General features: G+C 47.3%; 1 protein-coding gene across 1 annotated transcript in view; it reads left to right on the forward strand.

The window, feature by feature from the left end:
- The window catches only part of HNF1B (HNF1 homeobox B), a 63,697-nt gene that overhangs the window by 1,421 nt on the left and 51,294 nt on the right, over positions 1-10,982 (forward strand). Inside the window, exons 3-8 of the mRNA XM_010861711.1 lie at positions 311-463; positions 810-947; positions 1,068-1,214; positions 3,057-3,511; positions 8,170-8,434; positions 10,497-10,732. Coding sequence (XP_010860013.1) covers positions 311-463; positions 810-947; positions 1,068-1,214; positions 3,057-3,511; positions 8,170-8,434; positions 10,497-10,732 — 1,394 coding nt within the window. The remainder of the gene's footprint in view (positions 1-310; positions 464-809; positions 948-1,067; positions 1,215-3,056; positions 3,512-8,169; positions 8,435-10,496; positions 10,733-10,982) is intronic.

Here is a 10,982-nt window from a genome sequence, read left to right on the forward strand (position 1 = left end):
GGGCGGGCCGGAGATTGACCCCGGACCGGGAGAAACCGCCGATGTCCGGCCGCCGGGCACCGGGGCCCGCGGGGCCTAGGCCCATCCGCCTGGCTGCAGGCACCCGCCTTCCAGCGGGGTTTTGGAAGAAGAACCTGGGGCGTCCCTCGGCACCCAGCCCCGCGCCGGGTTAGACGTGGCAGAGATGTAATATAAACTGAAGCACGTGGAGTTAGGGTGTTATTAATTTATTTCTATAAATCATCAACAGAAAGATACACAAAAAGTCGTGATTAGGTTGAACGGAGAGGCGGGTTATTCATTGGTGAAGTTGTAAACGCGGCTTCGAGAGGGAAGGAAAGGAGAAAGCGGACTCGCGAGGCTGTTCGCAGCTCCCAGCACACACGCACCGGGCTGCCCGGCCCTCCCAGGAGAGCCCCCGCGCCGCCCCGCCGCCCCGCGCCTGCCCCGGGCTGCCCCGGAGGTCGCCGACACCGCAGGCCGGGAGGGCACAGAGCCAGGCCCGGCCCTGGGCTCCGGACCTCAGCGCTCTTCGCTGCGCAGAGCTCCGGGCTCCAGGGGGCGGAGAGCCAGGCTAGAGGGCCCAAGACCCCCACCGGGGGCGGGGGTGGGGAACACACAGGCCGGGCCCTAAGGTTTCTCCTCCTTTCCCCAGCGGCTGCTAACTTCCCTCCCCCACCTTCAGGAGTGGTCAGACTTGATTAAAGTAATTTTTCAAGAAATCGCTAGCGGTCCCCAGGTCACTGCGCAGTTGGCTGCTACACGCCAGAGGCGCGCACTCCCCTTTTGGTCCACACTGCTCCGCTAAGGCGGAAAGAAAAGAACAGGACAAGTCACTTTGGGGAGCGGCTGGCCGCTCTTTCCATCTCCAAAAAGAGAGAGACGGGGAAAGCGGGTCGGGGCTGCGCGCTGCCGGTTCCGGCCCCGGCTCTAGGCTGGCGCGCGCGGTGAAAAGTTGGAAAGTTGGTTGCTCCCCAAGAAGCCCCGGGGGAGGCTTCTTAACGAAGAAATCGCGGCGATCGGAGCCGGGGTCCAGGGCCTCTCGGTTCGTGGCATTGTTTGGAAAGGAGCGTGCTGGGCCGACGAGGCGGGCGCCGAGGTCGGGCGCTTGACACCTGCGCCCTGAGGACAATGCCGGGCGCCCTTCTCCCGATCTGTGTGTTTACCCGGCTTGCGAACCCCAGATCACTGGCTGTATTTTTAAATTTCAAAACGTAACCGACTCTTGGGGCCCTTCCCGGTGAATCCATGAGAATTCTGTGGTCAGAGCTATAAAGGTGTAACTACGCCATCTTATCCCCAGGCTTTAATGCGGGCTGAAAGATTTGCTATCATTTATATGGTTTCCCTGGCCTTTTGTTTTTTGTTTTAAACCTTTTCAGTCGTTAAGCTAATTCACTTTTTCCACGGAATTATTTGCTCTCGGAATATTACACTATTTCAGTTAGGTTTCTTAAACACACAAAATAAATACTAGTAAAAAATTTAAACAAAACCAAAAATGTTAAAGAATCTGTCGAAGCAGCATTACCTTTAAAAACCCAAATACTTTGTCTAACTTTGGAAGCTGTTGTTGATATCTGTTGAAGGTGTTTTTTTACCCTAAAAATACTGTGCAAGTATTTAGCAGAAATAAACTTTTAAAATGAGTGCTAATGTTTACACGGGCATGTTCAAAATGTTACATTACTTTCCTCTTACTCAAGGTGAATTATCCATATTTGAAATGGATGCAGTTCCTCATTTTTTGTTCCTGTTTTTACTTAAATATTGTTGTATTACTTGGAAGTACCTTTATAAATACTTGAGATATTAAGCTATATGTAATTTTGAGTTTGCATTTATCAAAAACATCTCTATCAAAACTTGTGTTCTCATAAATTTAATATCAAAGACTTGCTAAAATAATCCCAATTTTTCAAATGCTTACAAAAATCTGTTTAATTACTAGGTTAAAAAAAATTCATGACACAAAGGTGATTGTCATGTTGACATACACATCATCTAGAAATAAATCACTTATTTCATCTTCACCTACATCTGGTTTTTTGCCTGTTTTGCCCTCTGAAATTTTGCTTATTGTTACCTCTGAACCTAATTATTCCCTTCATTTTTTTCATGTTTTATCAGGCTATTATATACATCAACCGTAAGGGGATGCTGGGGTTTTTTAAGTTAATGATGTAGCTGCCTTAAACAAATAATATATATGGATCTATTGTTTCATGAATATCTTTGTTCTATATTGTGCACTCTTCTCTTAATTTTTGTTTTCAATTAGATTGCTCACTTTTCAATAAGCAAGAAAAGATATTGGCAAAGTTGAAAACGTTTGGAATAAATTAAGAGGCACTAATACAGTGTTCTAAAGAAGTTTTTTTCCATTACCTGTGTTTATGAATGAAATGAACTTAAATGAAAAGTTTAAGTTCTTACCCCAAGCTTGAAATTTATGAGAAAGATTAACTTCCCGACACTCTTACCCTATCCAAGGAGACATGTAAGAATATAGAAAGAGAGTGGCATTTGGAATCATTCACATCTTATTCAGAAATTGAAATTATCCGTCTGTCTGTGTGGTCTTATTTGGGAGGCGGGGCTGTGAAGAATTTTTTGTTTTAATTTTATTTGCCTCACGTCAGTGCAGTGATTCCTCAGCCCCCCAGGAGAGGAACATCATTTCTTAAAAGTTTTCTGAAACTCTGAAAACTGTTTAACATTTGGCTAAGACGTCCTCCTTGCTTCTCCGGAGGTGGTCACTTATGTTTTACTGCCATTTTTTACGCAACAAGTGGAGACGCCCATCCCAAAGGGAGGTGATGTGGAAGAAGTCCAGGTGAATCTAGAGATGCTGCCTCCTATTGTGGGGATCAACCAGCCTAGTCACAAGCGAATGACACCTTTCCTTTAAAATCTCTCACATTCCAGGAAAGTGCAGGAAAGCAAAACAAACAAACAAACAAAAATGTAAAACAAAAACAAAAAGAAACACCCAGGAACTTTTCTTTCTGCTTCCAGAGAGAGAGAGTGCTGGGCTTGCTTTCCTATTACTGAAGCAAGGAAATCATCTTCCTCTTTATTCTCCCGATCTCAGTTGAAAGGGATGGAGTGCACTATATAGGAGCTTTCATCCCCTCTTTTGTCCAGGCTCTATTTCAGCCTCGCCTCTCTCCCCAGGATGTAACTTGGGCAGGAGGAGAAATAGGGGAAGGTCAGAGTTTTGCACAGAGTTTAAGGAAAACCTCTAGAAAGAGGATATTTGTCCCCGACCTCTTCCACCAGCATCCTAACCCTCTGCTTAATCTGTCTAGCGAGGACCCGTGGAGGGCTGCCAAAATGATCAAAGGCTACATGCAACAGCACAACATCCCTCAAAGGGAAGTGGTGGATGTCACCGGCCTGAACCAATCACACCTCTCCCAACATCTCAACAAAGGCACCCCCATGAAGACCCAGAAGCGCGCCGCCCTGTACACCTGGTACGTCCGAAAGCAGCGGGAGATCCTCCGACGTAAGTGCTTTCAACCGGCCTCTGCCTCAGCCAAGACTGACCTTTGCCCTAACTCTGACCCCCGTGCGATGCCTCAGTTTCCTTCTCATCAACAAGGTCTGCGTGGCACTTGGCAAATATAAGGAAGCTGTCAGGTGGATTTGATGCCCTGCAATGAGTTGGCTTATGTCATTTTCTTCTCCTGAGATGCCCTAGTCCCTAGCCAGTCGATTTGACAAGCCCATCGGTGTGTGTAGCACACCTTGAATATTTTGGTCCCTGCTTCCAACATCTTTCTCTTTGAAACCAAGTAGGTAACGGCAGAATATTGAACCCAAAGTAAGCCAAGCATCTTCTCGCCTTGATCCACGACCATGGATCAGACTTTCCAAGGAAGACATTTAGTAGCAATCAATAATATCAATCACTGTTATTATTATTTTCCTTCTCTCTTGAAGAGTATAAAAAATAGAAGGCATTCGTACCTATAGATATGTTAGGAACTTGACCCTGTTGTTTGGGAGGATGGGGTGGGGGGTGGGTACAACTGAGTTCTGAAGCAACTTAAGATGCTTACTCACATTTACCAAAATCAGTAGAGCTTTGAGACCCCAGCTGGTGAGCCTGTCAGAGGAAGAATCTGCTTCTGGCTAAGGCAGGACTCAGTAAAAGCATCTGCATCTGCAACTCTGAGTGATGAATTCTTATCCTTCCCATTGTCTTTCCCAAATTTCCTTTCTGTCCCAAGGTTTCTTCCACGCAATAACCCTGAGAGATTTTTGTTTGGAAGGCTAGGGAAGTTTGAACTGCATTTGAATGATAAGAGTATCAGTGACCTAGTGTTTTTATTTTAGGAAAAGTGTACTTTTACATTATATTTTGATTATTTCAATCCAGCCCTTTTTCTAGGAAAATTTTATGTAAGTTTTCGCTCTTCCCACATACTCTCCTCTGGGCTGTGGGCTTCTCTGTCTTTGTTCAGATATGAGTTTCCACCACTTTCTGGGCTGAGTTTTTCCCCTCTTACTAGAGGACTACTTTTAAAAATCACTCTTGTTTTCTGTCACACACTGCCCTGAAGTGATGGTTTCAGTATTTATTGTCTCAATGTCCATGGGCTGGAAAGGCCTTCAAAATGCAAGGAAAGGGTTAGGGGTTCACCTTATATTGCAGTGATTTGCTCTTTTGCTGGGAGCGTTAGATAAGTTGGAGCTTCCCTGGTGGTTAGATAAGTAGATTATAAGAAACACAGTGAGAGGAAGAGACCCCTTTTAAACTCTGTGATGATCCACCATCCATGGTGACTATGTCTTTAAGAATTTGTGTGTCTGACATGAAGCAACTCTCTGTAATTCCTGTAAAGCCCAAGAAAAATCTTCAGGAGCCATAGTCTCCCAAAGGCCAGAGAACCCGTGGGATGCGCTTTCACTCCAATCCAAGCCTCAGGCATCATCTCCCATTTGAGTTGCCTCTCTGTGTTCTGTGGGATTTCCCTCAGAAAGATGGAGGCAGGAAAGGTCAACCAAAAACTTCTAAAAGATAGAAGTCCCAGAAAGGTTCTCAAGATGCTTGAGAATGACATTTTGCAAAAATGTATGACCATCTCTGCAAAGGATTTTTCAATTATTGTTATTATTGTTTTAAAGTCCCATGAGACAGAAAGCTTAAGAAGCATCCCTTCATTCTGTAAATATTATATGGGCACCACAGAGTCAGACACAACTGAAGCGACTTAGCAGCAGCAGCAGCATGAGGTGCCAAGCACTTGCTGGCCTGTGAGATACACAGGTTCTTTTCTCCAGGGATTTACAACCTAGTGAGGAAGATGAGATGTTTGAATAAATAATGACAGCTTTCTAAAAGCTGTTATAAAAGTGTACGCAAGGGACAGCCAGAGGAATTGCTAAATTGCCTAGAGACATCTTGGAGGGCTTCCTGGAGGAGGTGTCATTTGAACCAATTCTTGAAGGTTAAATACAAGATATACTAGCACCGGATAAAAAATAGGAAGAGAGGTGAATAAAAGAAGGACACAAGTGGACAAGTGACAAGTAGTAAGAGAAAATCGGGAGAATAAAAAACACACATGATAACAAATTTTCATAAGAAGCTAAAAGTAATAAGTGGTAATATTCATGAGTCTATCTTCACAGATAGAATCTCCTTGTCCAGACTGGCTCTTGAGCCTATAAAGAAGTTACTGATGCCATCTTCTCCAAGTTAATTTTTATGGGCAACAAACATTTTCTGTGCACCGCCCCCCTGCCCTCCTGCCATTAATCTGGAAAGAAGTAGGGGAGAGTTGGTGGTGGGTGGAGAATGTGTGGGAGTCTGGTTCTTCAAAAAGGGCAGCCAACAGCCAGAGGCGGCCCCTACCCTGTGGGCAGCTGCGAGTGCGTCTCACACCCACCACAGGCAGAACTTCAGGAGTAGGTTCTGTGATCTGCATCCAAGGCCAGTTGGAAGGTTTTCTGGGTGTGTGCTTTGGGTTTGTTTTTAGTGAGAGGTGATGTATATGGGGCATCACCATCAAGGGTTGTGAGTTCAGTGTCTACAGGCTAGGTTCACATCCTGGCTCCTGCCCATGCCTCTAATGGGTCTGAACCTCAAATTTCTTCATGGAGATAACAGTTCTTCTAAGAGAGGTGTGAGAGTTCGTTGAAGGGATACATTTGGAGGACTTTGTATAATAACCTCACTGTAGAAATGGTTCATTACACGTTCACTGTGATGACAGGTTATCTCTTCACATCAAATGAGGAACCTTGTATTGATCCTGGGTCCTTGCGATTATCTGTAGTGGCTTTGGCTGTTATTCACGACAACTCCACAGGACCACAGGGAGGAGAGGAGACACTGAGACATACATCCACTGAGCAGGGGACTTCCTTCTCCCCGCTCTGATTGTCCCAAACTCCCTGCACTTAGATGGCTGCTGTGAAGACCAAATAATACAGGAATTGTAAAAGCACTTTGAAAAGTAGAACTTCCCTGGGAATTTGGATGACCATCATTGTCGTCACCATCATCCTGACCAGAGGCATATGTTCTAAAAGACTCTTTAGGGCCCTTAAGTCCTCACCAGGCAGAGAAGCCAAGGGACCAGGAATTGCAGAACTTGGCTGGGACCCTCATTATCCCATGGAGTCAGTGACTTCCTGCTAGTAGATGTGGCAGAGACACTCTTAGGTATCTAAAGGAATTATTGGGAACCAGTGAAAACAGAGCCCAAAGTGGCCTGAGAGTCTTCCAAAGTGGATGGGGCTCCAATCAAGGGTTCCAGTGACATGTTCTGTCTGTCTACCAAGGACACAGCTCGTTAACTCGGCTGATCAACAACTAATTAAACAAAGGCCAGCACTACTTGTATCCGGGGTCTAGGCGTGTTAGGGACCCACCACTACTTGATGGGCCAAAATGGAAACGGATCTTTAGAATCTTAGCAAGTTCCCTATTGCTGGAGGTAGGTAGGTAGAAGGCCGCACGCTAGGGTGTTATGCAGAGGATTCAAGCTGTGGCCTGACTTTGGACCTTGAGAGTTTTCTGAGACGTGCAGAAAGGACTCCAGGAACCAAGAAAGAAAAACATCAAGGTCCAGAACACGGGGACCAGGAGTTAGGAAATGAATCTGTTATGGGTTCTTGCTCAGCAGGGTGCTTGGCCTCTCTGCTTGGTCATCTGTAAAATGGAGTTAATACCGTGATGAACTCTGCTTCATGCAGATGTAAGGAAGAGAACAAGGAGGCTGCCTCTTTCATGAGTAAATATCAAATCTCATTGCAGCCACAGAGGCTAGGGGATCACCACTGGGTGATTTGTCATCTTTCATTCATTCAATCAAAATATATTGAGGGTCATGATATGCCTGGGTCCTGGGAATTGGACTGTCAGGGGGCTCCATACCATCTGTATTTACTTGTCTCCAATTCTTAAAACACCATTCTTAAGAAAGTCCTGAGTTTGCCATCTCTTGCACTTCCCATCTTTCAAATGTGTGGGCAGGTGTGTAAGACCTTTCCCTCTTGGGCTGTTCTCCTCATAAATGGACCCCTGAACACACACACACATCATTGCCTTTGAGATGATTGAGCTCTAAAGAGCTGCTGCTTCTTTTTCCAATACAAAGGTCCAGTTATATTTATTTCAAAGCAGTAGTCAAAAGGTTTGGGGTTTGCGGTTTTTCAAAGAGCATAACATAATGTGGATCCCTAGGATCTATGAGTAGAGAGCTATTTTCAGCCTCTGAACATTTTGTCTAAGTGCAAGCTGTACCTTTTAGCATTTTTCCCTCTAGACCTGAGACTTGGTGGAACTCATCTCCTTGACATCAAAACACAAGACTTCAGGATTCAGAGTGTTGCTTCATGTCTGAGAGCCAGTGAGCCAATGAAATAATAGTAATAATAAATTGTCCTGAGAACAATGGTCAGCCACGTTTGAGCTCCTCCAAAGAAAGGAAAGGGGTTGGTTTTGGTGGAGCCAACAGAAATGAGCAGTGAGGGGCCTGGGGTGAGCCTGCCCCCACCCCTGTATTCCCACCTATAGTTAACAGCAGACCCCCAAAGCTCAGGGGAGAGACATAAAGGTATTTTTGTCCATTGATCTGTCTGTCTGTCTGTCTGTCTACCTGCTGAGTGAAGGCTACAGACCCTATCAAATCTACTCCTTTCTCTTTTCAGAATTCAACCAGACAGTCCAGAGTTCTGGAAATTTGACAGACAAAAGCAGTCAGGATCAGCTGCTGTTTCTCTTTCCAGAGTTCAGTCAACAGAGCCAGGGGCCTGGGCAGTCCGATGACGCCTGCTCTGAGCCCACCAACAAGAAGATGCGTCGCAACCGGTTCAAATGGGGGCCCGCGTCCCAGCAAATCTTGTACCAGGCCTACGACCGGCAAAAGAACCCCAGCAAGGAAGAGAGGGAGGCCTTAGTGGAGGAGTGTAACAGGTAACGCCACCGGAAGCTCCCCCAGAGCAGGCGGGCGAGCACAGGGGCCTGAGTTCCACCCCTCGGTCCTGGAAGGTTGAGACGCTAGTGGTGCTGTGCTGAGTCGCTCAATCGTGTCCGACTCTTTGCCACCCCGTGGACCATAGCCCGCCAAGCTCCTCTATCCATGGGGAATCTCCAGGCAAGAATACTGGAGTGGGTTGGCATGCCCTCCTCTAGGGGATCTTCCCAACCCAGGGATTGAACCCAGGTCTCCCACATTGCAGGCGGATTCCTTACCGTCTGAGCCACCAGGGAAGCCCACTCATCCAGCTAAATGTGGCTAAATCGGGCTTTCGCAAAGTGTGTCCCGCAGAACCCTCATTTCAAGTCATTAATAAATCAGTCTAAGAACCATCATCTGCGTAACTTTCTCTTAGGGGGTCACAACGTGCATTCCTATATTAAAGGCTCTGAGAAGTCCTGCAGTCAAGAAACACACTTCACTTCGCTGAACTGATTGTTAACCAGGGGATGTCTTTCTGTGGCGTAGCCCTGTGAACTGTTATCCCAGGGAATGATGGAGAATGATGGTCTAAAATATGCCAATGAAGGGAGAATCGTGCGTTTGATCCCCCTACAGACCAAGGGAAAGCTATTCCTTAGCCATAGACTGGCTTTGGACGAGACCAAATGTTGGTTCAAAGGGAAACTTAGCAAGAGAGCAAGAATTGGTCAGAATTCCCTCCACTCTGCCCACACTGATTAGAGTTGTTTTTGTAGAGTTCATTTGTTTTTAATGACATGGCATTTTTTTTAAGCTTTTATTTTGTATTGGGGTATAGCCGATTAACAAACAACGTTGTGATGATTTAGGTGAACAGTGAAGGGACTCAGCCACGCATATATACGTGTATCCATTCTCCCCCAAATCCCCTCCCACCCAGGCTGTCACATTTTAAAGAAAACTATTAGAAAATCCTCTATATATCCTTTAGCTTCATTCTTGCCCCATCTGCTCTGATTCCAACCTTCACTTTTTAAAAAATCTGCTCTTTGCTTTGGCTAAGACCTGTGTGTTCTCTCTGTCTCTGGGCTGGACCAGCTCTGGCAGGGAGATGATGCAGCTAGGGAAGTCTGGCAGGGGCCTGGGGAGATGAAACCATCTGCCCAGATGTGTCACAGAGTCCTCAGCTGTGCTCTGGCCCCCACTGATGAGAGGGAAGCCCCCCAGTATCCAGTGGTGTCTAAGAATCTCTCTCACGACTGGCCCTGGGGTTTCCTCAGCGATGATGACTGGAGACCAGCTGTCTCTGCTGTGTCCTCATTTATACCTCACCCAGCCTGCCCTTTGGAAGGAATTCCTATTATGTGACTAAGGGATCTGGCTTCCATGGCACCTTTGTGGGGTGTCCAAACCCTGGAAGACCAGAAGTCCGTTCAGAGTGCTATGGAGGGGCTCAGACTAGGCCAGCAAACGAAATGGTCTTTTGTAGGACAGGAAAAATAGTCACATACGGTGTCAGGAGGCTCACCTGGACCTTCCGCCTGAGATGCCTGTCCCTCACCTTCCTCTCTTGTTCAGGAGCCACACCAAAGGCTAAGCCCCAGACTTCTGGGGCAGTGAGCCTGCTCAGAACCTGTGTTCCACACTGCTCCAGCCATCCAGCCATCTCATCAGATAACTACCCAGGCTGGCCATTTCTCAGGCTTCCAATACTCTATCCTTGAACGCTTCACACTCCTTGCCATCACCCACCCCCCACTCCATGATAGTATGCATATGTGCTCAGTCACTCACTCGTGTCCAACTCTTTGTGACCCCATGGACTGTATGTTACCTCGCTAGGCTCCTCTGTGCATGGGATTTCCCAGGCAGTAATACTAGAGTGACTTGTCATTCCCTTCTCCCAGGGATCTTCCTGACCCAGAGATCGAACCTGAGTCTCCTATCTGACAGGCGGATTCTTTGACCACTGAGCCACCAGGGAAGCCCCCCGCTATCGTGTCCCTGGGGCCAAATGCCAGGGGGCCTCCCCACCGACCACCCTCACTTACCGTCTCCCCTCTCTCCTATTCTCAGGGCAGAATGTTTGCAGCGAGGCGTCTCCCCCTCCAAAGCCCACGGCCTGGGCTCCAACCTGGTCACTGAGGTCCGCGTCTACAACTGGTTCGCAAACCGCAGGAAGGAGGAGGCGTTCCGGCAGAAGCTGGCCATGGACGCCTACAGCTCCAGCCAGACGCATGGCCTGAACACCCTGCTCTCCCATGGCTCCCCCCACCACCAGCCCAGCACCTCCCCTCCAAACAAGCTGCCAGGTAAGCAGGGCCCAGCCCCACCGCTTGGCAACCTGACCTTCTGGCTTCTCCCCCAGGGGTCTCATGATGTCTCAGAAAAGGAAATGCTTTGGGACGGTCCTAGGGCTGACTTCCTTCTTCTGCTGAACAGTTCTCATGAGAGTTGCATGTAGCCATGGTCAGATTTCCTCTGCATCCTTGCTCAGCCTCCAGGGAGCCCTGCTCCCCGTTCTTCTCTAGGCTCTTTTCTTCTGTGTGAGTGTGGGTGTTG

The sequence above is a fragment of the Bison bison genome, unplaced genomic scaffold (assembly GCF_000754665.1).
Source record: "Bison bison bison isolate TAMUID 2011002044 unplaced genomic scaffold, Bison_UMD1.0 scf7180017864472, whole genome shotgun sequence".
Taxonomy (NCBI): Eukaryota; Metazoa; Chordata; class Mammalia; order Artiodactyla; family Bovidae; genus Bison; species Bison bison.